Raw genomic sequence first — 16,532 nt, 5'->3', positions numbered from 1 at the left:
GTGTAACCCCGGGAACATAACTAAGCACGGAAATCAAGTCCAAGAAACAGTTTCTCACCGTCAGCTTCTGCTTCCTAACAATCATTTGTTTGCAGACTCTGGGGCCCTGTAACAAACTCAATGTTAACAGCAAGATTAGACAGTATCTAATAACTTGTGCTTCCTGGGGGCAGGTCTGGCACATGTGACGCTCGCAAGGAAAACCTCAAGGAGGGCGATCAGCGGGAAAGGAAGAATGGACGAGGGAGTCGCGTAGGGTGCGGAAGTGTGGGGTTGGGGGTTTAGGGAAAGATATGTTTGTTGCTAGTATCCCGTTCGAGATGGCGAAAGTTACGGAGAATTGGGCGCTGGACGCAGAACCTGGTGGTGTGGTGGATGAGGACCAGAGGAAACCTCTCCCTTGTGGAGCCACGGGTGGATGGGCTGAGGGCAGACGCAAAATGGGCGGAATAAATGCGGATTAGGGCAGCATTGCTGGGGAAGAAAGGAAGAAGGACATCTCATTAGTTCTGGAATGAAAAGCCTCATCCTGAGAGCAGATGCGGCGGGGACAGAGGAACTGAGAGAAGGGATGGAATAGGTACAGTGCAGGTAGCTGAGAGAATCACTGAGTTTATACAAGATGTCAGTGGATATACGACCTCCTGAGATGAAGAAAGATAGTTCGAGAAAAGGGTTCGACGAGTCAGTAAATGGACTAAGTAAACTTGACAGCAGGCGCAGGAAGAAGCACCAATGCATTCGGCAGTGTTGTGTCAGAGGAGTTGGGAAGCGATACCGGTGCAGGCTTGGAACAAGGACTGTTCCACATTCCCGGCAGTGGGTAGGGGGTTAGGTCGAAGGTACATTGTGCTTATTGTAAATGTTATTGTGTAAAGGAGTGACATGACTTATCTTCTTTGGGCGTAGTTGAGATTGTACCTGTAATAAGGTGTAAAATCATGCTCCCCATACTAACACGGGTTATACAGACCAAAGAACAAACTGCCGGAGGAACTCAGTAGGTCGGGCAGCATCTGTGGAGGGAAATGGACCGTCAACATTTCGGGCCGAGACCCTCCCCCTCGACTGAGAATTGGCGGGAAATAGTCAGAGAAAAGAGGTGATGAGTGGGGATGGGGCAAGAGCTGGGGAGTGAGAGGTGGATCCAAGTGAGGGGAAGGTAGGAAGGTAGAAATAGTGACAAGGGTGGGGGGTGAGTGGTTGGGGCAACACGAGGCTGCAGAAGATGGAATTTAATTCCATAAACAAAGAGGTTAACTCAGTGATATATATCAACCATCTTATCCAATCTCTGTTCAGCCTGTATCCCACCACCTCAGTGATATATTTCGACCATCTTATTCAACCTCTGTCCAGCCTGTATACCTCCAGCTCAGTGATATATATCGACCATCTTGTTCAACCTCTGTCCAGCCTGTTCCCCACCACCTCAACGATATATATCAACCACCTTATTCAACCTCTGCCCAGTCTGTATCCCACCACCTCAGTGATATATATCGACCATCTTGTTCAACCTCTGTTCCGCCTGTAAATTATTATAAATGTCTTTGATTTCGCATTAGACATTTAGACCGAAACGTAACATAAAGATTTTTACCCATCGTGTATGTGAAGGATGAAATAAATCGATACGATTTTATTCAATCCAATTCAAACTTGCTAATCGTGCCACGTCCATCCATATACAAATCAGTGGCATGAATAATGAACCACAGAGGTCTCGACACTGACACACACACAATTGTTCCAAACTTCTTGCATAGATCTCTTGTTTTTCCAATTCCGTTGTTTTTTTTTTAGCTTCTTTGCATCACTCCTTTAAATAAGTTTCCTTATCTCTCCTTTCTACCTGCTTGAACCTTGTGTTCATTTGGAAGTATTCATTTCAATCTCCGTTGACCGTCACTCCCCTTCATTGCTCAGCTTCCGGAGAAATCCATTTTGCTTTCCAGGTCTTCGTTCTGTTTGCAATAGTTTTCGTTGGCACCTCTTCTATAAAGCTCCTTACTTCTATCCATAGCTCTTCTGGCTTTCTCTCTACCAGCTTTAATCCATGAATCTGTTCTTCACCTCTGTGGCATATTCCTGAGGGACACTGTCAACGTCAAACTTCTCTGGTGCGTTGGTTTTCCTGGTGCTCTTCAGTTTCATTCTGAATATTGTCACAAACAGCTCATGGTCTGAGATTGATGTAGAACAGAGGGAGTGAAAAGATTCAGTGCACAGATCGCTCAATGCAGCAACACGGGGTGGTGTGGAAAGAGTTTACCATGCCATTCTTCAACAGTCAGGGTACTGAGTGCAGGAGTTGGGACATTATTTTATTTTATTTTTTACTCAGATACAGCGAGCCGCTCTGCCCAATAAGTCCTCCAATCTGACGCTAGTCTTGTCACAGGACAATTTGCAATGACAAACTAACCAGCCCACTGGTACCTCTTAAGACTATGGGGGGTGGGGACAGCCAGATCACCCGGAGGAAACACATGCGATCACCTTGAGAACCTGCAAACTTATACAGGCAGCGGAGAGAATTTCAACCAGGCAGTTCCAACTGTAAAAAGTTGTGTTAACCGCTATGGAGCCGTTGTCCAAGGCATTGGTGATAGTGTGTTTGTAGTAGAAAGTATAGTTCTAGCCGCTGTGTATTTGAAAAGGCATGGTTAAAGTGGAAAGAGTACGGAGATTTGTGAGCGTGTTGTCAGGGCCAGAAGGCCTCAGTCCTGGGGAGAGGATGCCACTCTATGTCTTTACTCCCGGGAATGTAGGAGACTGAGCAGCGACCTAACAAAAGTGTTTCAGATTTGAAGGACAGAGTAACTGAATCATACTCTTTTTGTTTGTGTAATTCAGATTATTGCCAGCAGGAGGTGCTTAACTCCACCCGGACGGCAGACAAGCAGACAACAATCAACCAACCCCAGTCAGAGTCAGAATGGACACAGGTATGCTCACTGGGCTCTTTCTCATTAAAACTCTGTCCTTACGGTACACGTGTAGTCAAATCATCAATAATTCTGAGGGAACAAAGAATTGGGCAATAAAGGGGCACTGCAAAACTGCCATCATTGATTCTACTGGTAAAGTGACCTTGAGCACTGGAACAATTTACGAGCTCCAGTGCAGGGGCCTAACAGCGGGAATGGTCGAATCACTCCGCTCACCATACAAATCTTCGCTTGAGTGAATGGGAAGGAGCTTCTGAAAATACAGTGGATGTGAATGAAACTCAGATAGGAATACAAGAGCGGGCAATGTAACAGTCCAGGGACCAGACAGAATCTCTGTCAGTACTTGGTACAATCCTGATGTGGGAAATGCTTCCGACAGCCAGTGAGAGAAACAGATGTTGTTTTATCTTTTGGAAGGTCAGTGGTGAAATCTCCCTGGATTTTCGGGTTTTTGCTCAGTGGAGAAGAGGGGAGTTTCCTGGTATCTGTTTTCTGTGGCCGAGTAACGGAACGTTATACTGTGGGAGAACAGGCTGGGTGCTAGAGACAGTGAACAGGAGAAATTTTAAACAGAAAATCGAATGGGCTACCGAGACAATGAATGTCCCTGGCGAATAAGATTAAAGTAAAACAAGAGACTAAGTAGAAAGGGCAACGCACAAAATGGTGGAGGAGCTCAGCAGGTCAGGCAGCATCTATAGAGGGAAATGAACAATCAACGTTGCGGGTTGAGGAATCTTCATCAGAGACTTTGTACATTGATTTCAATGTTGTCTTGGTCACATAAAATAGAGTCAGGATTGGAGGATCACTCTTCTGGGTGATGGTCTGTGACCAGTATTCTCTGCAAGGATCACTGGGTCGCTATGCGTCGTGTGTGATGTAAATAACTTAATAATAAACTATGTATTACTCAAAATGATAATATAGAAAGAATAACATTGGTGGACTGATTCGTCGATTTACAGACTCGGCCGAGTTGTGTAAATTTTCGACTGTTGTCAAAATATTCAGCATCCAATTAGAGATATGAACAGATAGTCACCAAGTGCAGTTAATTCGGGCAAATGTAAGGAGTTGCACCTTGGGAGGTCAAGTTCGCGAGCAATGTGCGCAGCGAATGCTGGGAACGTTAGGAAAGCTGGTGTACGGACGGGTGTTGTGATGGAGGTGCACAGCTCCCTGAAAGTGGCAATGCAATTCACAGCGTGCTGACGACAAGTTGATGTGTGAGTCTGTATTTTTTCCAAAGCTGTGCTGGAACTGGATGAACTTTGGTTAAGAGACCATCTCAGTATTGTGCACAAGTCTGGTAGCCATATCACGAGGATGATGTGGAGGCTCTGGCGAGGGTGCAGACGAGTTCACCACGATCACAGAAGATACTCGGTTACCCAAATTAGAGAATATTGGCTTCCGGGAGAGGTTGATCAAGCTTGGATTGCTTTCTCTGGAGTGACGGAGACTGAGACCTCAATCTCAGAGAATTCATAAACTTATGAAAGACATGGCACAGTTCGATAGTCTGTGACTTGGTGCAAATATCAAGTACTGGAGTGAATAGATTTAAGATGGGGGGGTAAAGTTTAAAGGGGATTTAGGATGCAGTTTTTTTTACAGAGAGTGATCGGTGTCTGGAATGTGCTGCCGAGGGAGGGACTGGAAACAGATTCTCAGCAGCATCTGAGAGGCGTTTGAACTCATGAATAGGCCGGGAACGGAGGGACATTCACCAGGTTCCTGAAGATGGGATTGTTTTAAATTGGCATCATGTCTGCATACACATGGTACATTCTACTATTTTATGTTCTATGATTGACTACAGATCTGAACTCCACCATCTCCGCCTTTCTGTCAAATTGTGAGGATCACCAACTGTTCCGGTTGACGAGATTCTACAAGGAGCGACTGGAGCAGGCGATTGAGGAGGGTGTGGAGGGAGTCAGCTTCATGTTAATGGGCGAGGATCACTTCTCCGGGCCAGAGTATCACGTAAGTGTAAGGAACATAGACTAAGTGTAAATTCTACTGAATCTATCACAGACCGACAGAACCGGTGTAATGGCATCTCTGGGCAGTGAAAATCCTGTAATCTTTGTGGTCAACATCAAGAAAAGATTTTTCGTTTTCAGAAACCCTGAACTTTCATTAACCAATACAAGCCTCTGTCCATATTTCTGAACACATTCACTTTTAGACAGGTTAGGATACAGGCAATGATTGAGAGGTGAATCTAGTGATGTGACACTTGCCGGACATTGCAAGTGGACAGAGAACCACTCTACACCACTCAGTCTGACATCACATCATGTTCCCAATTTTCGACCTTAATGGCCATCACCAGACTCTCTTGATTACCCTCGGGTTTCCCAAAAGTCGAATATATAGTGACTTAATTATCAGCTAATTTCTCGAGTCTACCTTCAACCCCATCGTCAATTGAACAGGCAGTACTGAATATCGTCTCTCTTTTCAATTGCTGACCCTCTTGCATTTGATCAAGTATCCCAACATGCCTCAGGGTTCAGTTACCTTCTGTTTCTTGTGACTGTTCCATTTGGAGTTTGTAATTACCACAACACAGAGAACTGCAAAATAATACAATTAGAAATATTCCAAGCTTCTGCAGCTGACACTGAATTGCCGAGAAACACCTTTATAATGATCCTCATGTTACTGGGACACACTCACCATATTGCTCTCCAGAATGAATTTTAGTGAAGAGCCAAACATTATCCCTAACCCTAACAATCCACAGGAGACAGCTGACAATTTCAATCCAAACTTCCTTCGCTGAATTACTGCCATTTGACTTTGGTCTTTCACACATGCATAAACGCCCTGAAATCGCTCCTCACTGTCAATTCCTGGCTGTAGGCTGACACTGGACCCTCATGGAGCCTGGCATTGATGTGTGAACATGCTGTGGTTCAGCAGGGAGTAGCCAGGAGAAAATCAATAGTCACCCTGTCATAGTTTGACCTAGTCATAGTCATCGAAATCTGCAGTGCAGCAACAGGCTCTTCAGCTCATCAAGTTCGCACTGACATATTATATGTCGAATCCCAGTCATCTGCACACCGCCAAGAGACATCCATACCCCTCCCATTTATGTACATATCCAAATTGTTTTTAAATGTTCAAATTGAATGCACATATACCATACCGATGGCAGCTCCTTCCGCACTCTCGGTAAACTCTGAGTGAAGAAGTTCCCCCTCATGTTCCCTTTCATCTTTCATCTTAGATATGAGATTGTTTTGGCAAGTAAAGTGAAAGTAAATCCGAAGGGTTTCTACAGTTATATTAATAGCAAATAACTAGTGAGGGATAAAATTGGTCCCTTAGAGAATCAGAGTGGACAGCTATGCGTGGAGCTGAAAGAGATGGGGGAGATTTTGAACAATTTCTTTTCTTCAGTATTCACTGAGGAGACGGATATTGAATTATGTAAGGTAAGGGAAACAAGTAGGGAAGTTATGGAAATATGACAGTTAAAGAGGAGGAAGTACTGGAGCTTTTAAGAAATATAAACGTGAACAAATTCCCGGGTCCTGACAGGATATTCCCTAGGACCTTGAGGGAAGTTAGTGTAGAAATAGCAGGGGCTCTGACAGAATTACTTCAAATGTCATTAGAAAAGGGGATGCTGCCGGAGGGTTGGCGTATTGCTCATGTGGTTCCATTGTTTAAAAAGGGCTTTAAAATAAACCTAACAATTATAGGTCTGTCAGTTTGACGTCAGTGGTGGGGAAATTAAATTAAAGTATTCTTAGAGATGGTATATATAATTATCTGGATGGACAAGGTCTGATTAGGAACAGACAGCATGGATTTGTGCGTGGACGGTCATGTTTGACAAATCTTTTTGAATTTTTTGAAGAGTTTACGAGGAAAGTTGACGAGGGTAATGCAGCGGATGTTGTCAATATGGACTTCAGTAAGGCCTTTGAGAAGGTTCCGCACAGAAGTTTAGTTCAGAGGGTTCAATCGTTAGGTATTAATATTGAAGTAGTAAAATGGATTCAACAGTGGCTGGATTGGAGATGCCAGAGAGTAGTGGTGGATAACTGTTTGTCAGGTTGGAGGCCGGTGACTAATGGTGTGCTTCAGGGATCTGTATTGGGTCCAATGTTGTTTGTCATGTACATTAATGATCTGGATGATGGGGTAGTAAATTGGATTAGTAAGTATGCAGATAACACTAAGGTACATGGCATTGTGGATAATGAAGTAGGTTTTCAAAGCTAGCAGAGAGATTTAGGCCAGTTAGAAGAGTGGGCTGAATGATGGCAGATGGAGTTTAATGCTGATAAGTGTGAGGTGCTACATTTTGGTAGGAATAATCCAAATAGGACAGGCATGGTAAATGGTAGGACATTGAAGAATGCAGTAGAGCAGAGTGATCTGGGAATAATGGTGCATAGTTCTCTGAAGGTGGAATCTCATGTGGGTAGGGTGGTGCAGATAGCTTTTAGTATGCTGGCCTTTATAAATAAGACCATTGAGTATAGGAGTTGGGATGTAATGTAAAAAATTGTACAAGGCATTGGTAAGGCTGAATTTGGAGTATTGTGTAGAGTTCTGGTCACCGAATTATAGGAAAGATGTCAACAAAATAGAGAGAGTACAGAGGAAATTTACTGGAATGTTACCTGGTTTTCAGCACCCAAGTTACAGAGAAAGGTTTAACAGGAGAGGTCTTTATTCTTTGGAGCGTAGGAGGTTGAGAGGGGACTTGATAGAGGTATTTAAAATTATGAGTGGAATAGATAGAGTTGACATGGATTGGCTTTATTCATTGAGTTTAGGGAAGATTCAAACAAGAGGATATGAGTTGAGAGTTAGTGGGCAAAAGTTTAGGGGTAACAAGAGGGGAAATCTCTGTACTCAGAGAGTGGTAGCTGTGTGGAACGAGCTTCCTGTAGAAGTAGTAGAGGCAGGTTTGGTATTGTCGTTTAAAGTAAAATTGGATAGGTATTTGACAGGAAAGGAATGGAGGGTTATGGACTGAGTGCCGGCCAGTGGGACTGTGTGAGAGTAAGCGTTCGGCACGGACTAGAAGTGCCGAGATGGCCTGATTCCGTGCTGTAACTGTTATATGGTTATGTGGTTACTACAATGTCATGAATGCCAAGCGAATTAATCACCAATTAATCAATCACCATTAACCAAGCAAATAAGGGATTGATCCATCGATCCATGAGGGATCGTGTCAATGGCCTTGCTGAAGACAACATCCACTGACATTCAATTGTTGTCATTACTTGTTTGGGAACTTGCTTGAGAACTTCTTGGAGACACTGTAAGATTGGCTGGACAGGATCTACCAGGATCAGATCGGTGTTCACTATGCCTGATCAATCCTTGTCCGTCCATATACTCATACCCAGTTCTTTACAATACCTGTCAATAACTTTATCACCACTTGTATCAGGCTCACAGACCTGTAATTTCCTTGTTTTATTCTTACATCCTTTTCAAACTGCAAATCAACTTTCGCTACCATCCAATACCAACACATCTAACATTTTAAATATCTTTACTGGATCACCTGCAATCTCCGACCTAGCCACAAAAAAGGTATGAAGGAAACCCTGGGGTTTTACCCTCACTAATCTGCTTCAAGACAGCAAACATCTCCTCCTCTGTACTTTGCATAGAGTCTATGATCTCATTGCTATTTTGCCTCTCTGTAAATACTCTGTATGCCTCCTCAGTAAATATAAATGCAAATGAATCAATTTAAAATCTACCACACCGTGTTCAGCTTCGTGCATAAAGGCCCACTCTGAACATCAACAGGACAAGTTTTATCCATTGGTATGCAATTGTTCTAAATATATTTGATGAAGAGTTTGGTGTTCTCTTTTATCTTGTCTGCTAAAGCAAACTCATGCCATACTCTATCCCTCCTGATTTCCTCCTTTTGTAACTCTTGCATATCCTGTACTCATGAAATTGATCCTTCGACCTTGTACTGGCCATGCGCTCAGGGCGTCAATATCTCTCAAAACTTGAGGTTCCCTAAACATCTTACCCTTGCCTTTTATTCTTTCAGGAACATTCAAACTCTGTACTTGGGTTCATTTATGCATTCAAACTCTGTGCTCTCAAAATTTCAGTTTTGGACGTCTCACACTTACCAGTCACATCTGTACCAGGAAACAACCTGTCCCAATCCACTTTCGTCAGATCCTTTCTGATGCCATTAAAATTGATCTTTCTCCAATTAAGAATCTTAACCTGAGGACCATAACTATCCTTTTCCATAATGATCATCAAACTATAGTTCCAAAGTGTTCCTGTGCACACACATCTGTCACCTGCCCTGTCTTGTTCTTTAGTGGAATTCCAGTACGCACTGCCTAACGTTATGACCTCAATATATTGAGTACGGAAACTTCCCTGGAAACTCCCATCCAGTCCTTAGAATATGGGTGACCCAGTCAATAAAAGGAAATCTAGAATTGTCTACCATGAAAACCTTGTGTTTTTTGCAACTGTCTATGAACTTTCAACAAATTTAATCCTCTAAATCCCATTGGCTATTCAGTGCTCTATAATATAATCCCATAATCATGGTTCTCCATTTCTTATCCGGTAGTTTCACCCATGGAGTCTCATTGGACCAGCTATGAAGTTTTTATTGTCCGAGTAATGCAGTGACATTTTTTTTCTGAATAGTTATGCCACCCCTCCTTCTGTAATCCCTTCCGCTCAATTGAATCGTGTCTAACGCAACGGAACCCTGGAAGACTGAGCTGCCAGTCCAGCAACTCTTCCAACCAAATCACATTATTGGTTATTCAGGTAACTGATCCATGCTCTAAGCTCATCTGCCTTTCCTACAATACTCCTTGCATTGACATAATATGCATTTCAAATCGTTAGTTTTACCGTGAAACTAATCCTTTAGTTTCCAGACTTTGTATGTCAGCTTACCAACATCTTTCACACACAACCACTCAATTATCCACTCTAGTTCTTCATCCTCCTGCAACTCAAGTTTAACACATCCGCTTTCCCCATGCAGCGCTAATAAGCGGGTATCAGTCCCTCTCTTGTTCGGGTGGAAAACAATCATGTCTGTCCAGGTCCCATCTTCTTCAGAAAAGAGCCCAATCATCTAAACGTCTGAAGTCCTCAGTCATGCACCGTTTCATCAGCCACATGTTAGACTCTATTCACGTCCTATTTGAGGTCTCGCTGGCACTTGATATGGGAAACAATCCTGAGAACACAACCATGGAGGTCCTGCCTTTAGCTTATTATCCAACTCCATGAACTTACTTTGCAGGATCTCAGCACTCTTCCTTCTCTTGTCATTGGTATCAACGTGGACCGAAATCTCTGGCTGCTCCCCCCCCCCCCCACCGCCCTGAAACTGTTTCAATTTCGATGCGAGATATCCTGCTCTTGGCAATATACTATCTAGAATTCTTGTTCTCGTCAACAGAATCTCCAGTCTGTTCTCCTAACCATTGAATTCCCCCTCTTAGTGCATTCTGCTCTGCTCACCCCTTCCGAGTCACAAAGCCAAACTCAGAGCCAGAGACATAATCACCGTGGCTTTCCTCTGCGAGGCCATACCCCGAAACAGAAAGCCGTATACCTGTTACAGAGGAGTTTCCTGCAGTGGCTGTCTATCTCCTCTACCACTCCTGATGGTGTCCCAGTTACCTGTGTCCTGCGCCTTGGGTAGATCTCCCTCCCCGTACAGACTGTCAGTCAACCTCAGCTTCCTGAGTGATTCCGGGTTCATCCAGCTTCAGCTCCGATTCCTGAGCACAAACTGCAGGAAGCTGTAGCTGGATGCAATTCCAGAAGGTGCAGATGTCAGCGACACTGGAGGTCTCCCTGACGCCGCACCCAGTAGGAAGAGCATCCCACTATCCTGCCTGGCTTTCCCACTGTTCTAACAGTGAAAAAGAGAAGGGAAATTTACCCAAGATCTATCTAAATCCTCCGCCTCTCCTCACTGAATCCTCTCTGACACAAAGCCTCAATAACCTACTCTATCTCTGGCTCACTCACACTATGTCTGCTCCTTTTAATCCTTGCCAAATGGGTAAGTACTCTGCAATCTGTGGCGTTCAGAAAGTCATGACTGACCACGCTAACTTCTTTTAAAATCTCTTTCCTGCAACAAACACTTCAATGGCTCTCAGTGATCTTTGTCCTGCAGAATGTGCTGGGTCAGTCCATGTTCATGGTTGATTTGTACCCATCCCTCCTCTCCTCAGTATATTCCCCATTGTTCATTACAGAGCGTGACTGAGCTCGCGGAGAAGGGAAACCGAGCGGGCGCTTCCAAAATCCTCCTGGATCTGGTGATGGAGAAGGGCTCCGGGGCCCGGAGGGTGATGTGGGAATTCTTTCTGAAACTACATCACCATTTACCGAAGCTGAGCAGAATATTGAATGAAATACGGGAGCGAGGTACGGTGAACAATACACTGTGTGTTACAGATGTAAATGCTGATGAATTTACAGTATTACACGGAACAGACTTCATGCAGGTTAATCTGTTTGAACAGGTGACGGCCAGTTCGCCTACATGGACACTGAGCGGGTTTTATCTGAAGTGCCCGCGCATCTGAAAGGTAAGCGATGGAATGGAAATCTCAATGTCTTTACTTCACTCTGAGTGTCTGAATACGTGTCTTTAGAGGCCTGTTTAGAGACTGTCTGGATCTGGGAGACTTTTTTTTTGTTGTGGCTAGAGGACAGGAAGTGATTTGCAATTGTCACAACACCCGCCACCTTCCCAGTCTCGGGATCTTTACCCAGAGGCCTCTATGAGTTTTATAAACAGGCATTCCCATCAGTCAGACAGAATCCTCGGCGTTCCCCTTACTGTAGGGGCGAAGTCTGAAGTCTGCTCCGCCATTCCATCATGGCTAATCTCGGATCCCACTCAACTCCATACACCTTCCGTCTCGCATTATCCACTGATGTCCTGACGTGTCAGGAACTTCTGCCTTAAAAATACCCATGGACGTGGCCTCCTTTGCATTTTGTGGCAGATACTTCCAGAGATTCATGACTCACTGGTGCAAAAATCCTCCTTACCTGTTCTAAAGTATCACCCCTCAAATTTGAGGCTGTGCCCTCTAGTTCTGGATACAACCATCATGGGAAACATCCTCTCCATATCCACCCTATCTGGTCCTTTCAACATCTGTTAAGTTTCAAAGGGATTCCCTCGCATTCCTCAAAATTCCAGTGAGTACAGGCCCAAAGTTGCCAAAACGCAGCTCATACGTTAAGCCCTTCAATCCCAGAGTCGTCCTCTTGAATCTCCTCTGGACTGTCTTTAATGACAACACATCTATTCATAGATACGGGATACAAAACTGTTGACAATACTTCAAGTGCGGCCTGACTACAGTTTTGTAACGGCTCAGCATTTTCTCCTTGCGTTTATATTCGATTCCTTTTAAAATAAATGTCATTTCATTTTTCAAAGTTTTCATTGATTTCCAGTAAAAAAATATACAAATCAGAGGAGAAATTCAGCAAACATAATGCAAAGGACATATAAAAAGCAATAAAGAAAAGTATATATTGTCAAAATCAAATATGTATAATGTTGCACTGTTATATATATATATTATAACAAAAAAACTCTACTTAACAGATCGTAAAAAAATATTGGAAATTTTTATTTATATAAGGGGAGAAAATCCCGCTAAACTAAATAAAAACAAAAAAAAGGGAAAGAGAAAAGAAAAGAAAAATTGGGCAGTCCATTTGAGCAAAAAAAATTAAAAAAAAAGGAAAAAGAAAGAACATCCTTCCAATCTCCTCTGAACCTTCATGGATATGGATTTTCCCCAAAGAGAATAAAGAAAAATAAATAAATACATTAAATTGAATCATATGAAAATATTGAATAAAGGGTCGCCAAACTTGCTCAAAATTAAAAGATGTGTCAAAGGTCTGGCTACCAATTTTCTCCAAGCTTAAACATGAGATAATGGAGAAGAGCCAATTGAAAACAGTAGGCGGATTAGATTCTTTCCAGTGTAACAAGATAGTTCTCCTAGCTAGCAAAGTTGAAAAGGCTATCACATGTTGAGCAGAAGCAGATACTCTACCTACTTCCTCTGGGATAATCCCAAAAATTGCTATAAGTTAACTGGGCTGAACGTCCACAACTATAACTTTAAATACATCTAAAAATGTGTTCGAAGTACATCTCTCCAAAAATTATGTAAGCTTACACAGGACCAGAACATATGAATTAAAGTAGCCACCTCTACATTACATCTGTCACAAATAGGGCTTATATTAGGAAATACATGCGCCGATTTATCTTTATACATACTATGTACTATCTTAAACTGAATTGAGGAATGGTGTGCACAGATAGATGAATTATTAACTAGATAATAAATTTTACTCCATTGATCTTCTGAAAGTGAGCATTCATTAACTGTTTATGAATGATAGCTATTAATTTTTTCTGAAATGGTTTAAGCTGAAAAATAACGCAGGCCAAAATTGAGGAATAGGCCAAGGGATAATTCGGTAAAAACGCACATAAAAAATTCCTCACCTGTAAATATCTTTTAAAAAATGTGTATTAGAGATATCATATTTATCCATTAACTGGTAAAAAAGACATTAAACAATCCAGTAAGAACAAATCTTTAAAAGTTTTTATTCTCTTAGTTTTCCATGTTAAAAAAGTCTTATCCAGAAATGATGGTTTAAAAACATAGAATAAATATTAAGAGAAAGTAAAAAAATCATTTAATTTAAAAAACCTACGAAACTGAAACCAGATTTTTAAAGTATGTTTAACAATAGGGTTGAGAGTTTGTCTACATATTCTGGAGAACGAAAAGGTGGGGGCGCTCCTAACAAAGAAGCTAAAGAAAACTCCGTTACCGAATTTTCCTTCAAATGTAACCATGGAGGGTGATCCTATTTATCTGTATTATAAATCCAAAAAGTAACATAATGAATATTGATTGCCCAATAATAACATCTAAAATTTGGTAGGGCCAGTCCTCCATCTTTTTTTGATCTTTGCAATAAAAGTTTATTCACTCTAGAGCCTTTGTTATTCCAAACATAAAACAAGATCAGAGAATCTATTTTATCAGAAATTATTTTTGGAACGAAAGAGGGAACTGCTTGAAATATATATAAACATTTCGGTAAAATAACCATTTTTATAGCATTAATTGACCTATCAATGACATCGACATAAGCGACCATTTAGAAAGTGCATGTTGAGTATATTCAATGAGAGAGGAAAAATTATACTTATATAGGACTTTAAAATTTTAGTAATTGTGATATTAAGGTAGGTGAAATAATTTTTTAGCAATATTAAAAGGTATTTGATCATAATAATCAGAATAATTATTAAGAGGAAACGAATCACTTTTATGTAAATTAAGTTTATATCCAGAGAAACTACTAAATTCCATGAATATAGATAGCATAAAAGGAATAGATTTCCTAGGGTTTGAAATGTAAATTAATAACATCCGCATACAACGAAACCTTATGTAATTTACCCTGCACGGCATTAGAATCCCTAAGGGCAAGAGCAATTGGCTCTAAAACCAAATTATAACAATAAAGAACTAAGAGGACATCCCTGACGGGTTCCTCTATTTAATTTAAAGTAAGGAGACTTTTGAGTATTAGTTATAACCGCAGCCACTGGGGTATGGTAAATCAATTTAGTACAGGAAATATATCTCGGACCAAAATTAAACCTCTTCAGAACTTGAAATAAATAAGGCCACTCCACCCTATCAAAGGCTTTCTCTGCAGTCAGAGTTAGAATACATTCATATTCTTTAACTGAGGGGGAATAAATGCAACGTTGCATCTGCTGCCTTTACCACAGACTCGATCTTTAAATTAATCTTCTGGGAATCTTGCTCGGGACTCCGAAGTCCCTCTGCACCTCTGATGCTTGGACCTTCTTCCCATTTAGATAATAGTCAGCTCCTTTTACCAAAATGCATTATCATACTTTTCCAACACTATATTCCATCTGCCACTTCTTAGCCCATTCTTCCAATTTGTCTCAGTCCTGTTGCAATCGCTCTACCGACTCCTCCACCTATCTTTGTATCATCAGCAAAGCTTTCCACAAATATATTAATTCCATCATCTAAATCATTGAAAAACAATCTGAAAGTCAGCGATCCCAATACTGATCCGTGCGGAACACCACCGGTCACTGGCAGCCAACCAGAAAAGGCCCCTTTTATTCCCACTTGCTGTCTGCTGCCTGTCAGCAATTCCGCTACACAAACCAGTATCTTTCCTGTGATGTCATAGATTTTTATCTGGTTAAGCAGATGCACGTGCGGCACCTTATCAAATATCTTCTGAAAATCCAAGTAAATGGCATCCACGGACTCTCCTTTGTCCACCCTGCTTCTTACTTCCACCGTGAATTCCAACAGAAACCATGACAACTTAACTTGTCTTTTGTCTCCAAGTGCCTCGAAACCTCAAACTTAATAAGAGACTCGAACTCTTTACCAATCGCTGAGGTTTGGCTAACTGGCCTATAATTTTCCCTCTTTTGCCTTCCTCACTTCCTAAAGAGTAGAGTGACAATAGCAATCTTCCAGTCCTCCGGGACCATGCCTGAATCAAGGGATGCTTCAAATATCATGACCTATCCATCCGTCATCACTTCAGCAACCTCTCTCAGGACTCTGGGATGTAGTTCATCTGACCCAGGTGACTTATCTATCGGAAGAGCGCTCAGTATGCCGAGAACTTTTTCTTTTGAAATAGCAATGGCACTCACTCCTACTGCCTGTCACTCGCAAACCAATGCATGCTGCTAGCGTCTTCCACAGTGAAGATACATGCAAAGTACACATTAAGCTATTCTAACATTTGCTTGTCCACCATTACTCTCTCACCAACATCAGTTTCCAATGTTCCAGTATGAACTCTCACCTCCCTTTTACTCTTCATATAAATGTAAAAAAGTGTTTATTATCCTGCTTTATATTACTGGTTTTTCTGCCCTCATGTTTAATCTATTCCCTTCTTTTAGCTTTTTTAGTTGCCTTTTGTTGGATGTTAAAAGTTTTCTATTCATCCAACTTTCCCTCACATTTGTTATCTTGTATGCTCTTTCCTTGGCTTGTATGCCATCCTTATCTTCCTTTGTCAATCTACACGTGGCACTTGTGAACTTCTTCCTCCATGGGCCATATCCGTCCTGCAACTTGTGACCTTTTCCCGGAAGCTTCAGCCATCTCTGCTGTGCCGTCATCTTCACTAGTATCCTTCTCCAATCTACCTGGGAAAGCTTCCCTCTCATGCCTCTATAATTCAGTTTATTCCATTGCGATACTGATACGGTAAGTTACGCTTCTCCCTCTCAAACTGCAGTATGAATTCACTCATATTATGATCACTAACGCTTAAGTGTTATTTTGCTTTAAACTCCCTCATTAGGACCAGGGTTATTACACAACACCTAATCAAAGATAGACTTTTCCTGAGTAGTCTCAAGCACAAGCTTCTCTAAAACACTAACTCATCGGTATTCAATAAATTCCCTCTCTTGCGATC

The 16,532-nt window shown here is 41.9% G+C and overlaps 1 protein-coding gene across 2 annotated transcripts in view; it reads left to right on the top strand.

Moving 5' to 3' along the window:
- The first annotated feature begins 2,882 nt into the window (after nt 1-2,882).
- The window catches only part of LOC132389376 (NACHT, LRR and PYD domains-containing protein 3-like), a 35,480-nt gene continuing 21,830 nt past the window's right edge, over nt 2,883-16,532 (top strand). For both annotated transcript variants that reach the window (XM_059961901.1, XM_059961900.1), the window contains exons 1-4: nt 2,883-2,951; nt 4,783-4,949; nt 11,228-11,399; nt 11,498-11,563. In XM_059961901.1, the coding sequence (XP_059817884.1) occupies nt 2,942-2,951; nt 4,783-4,949; nt 11,228-11,399; nt 11,498-11,563 (415 nt within the window). In that variant the 5' untranslated portion in view covers nt 2,883-2,941. The remainder of the gene's footprint in view (nt 2,952-4,782; nt 4,950-11,227; nt 11,400-11,497; nt 11,564-16,532) is intronic.

This window comes from Hypanus sabinus, unplaced genomic scaffold (genome assembly GCF_030144855.1).
Source record: "Hypanus sabinus isolate sHypSab1 unplaced genomic scaffold, sHypSab1.hap1 scaffold_550, whole genome shotgun sequence".
NCBI lineage: Eukaryota > Metazoa > Chordata > Chondrichthyes > Myliobatiformes > Dasyatidae > Hypanus > Hypanus sabinus.
This window is presented reverse-complemented; position numbering and strand designations above follow the sequence as displayed.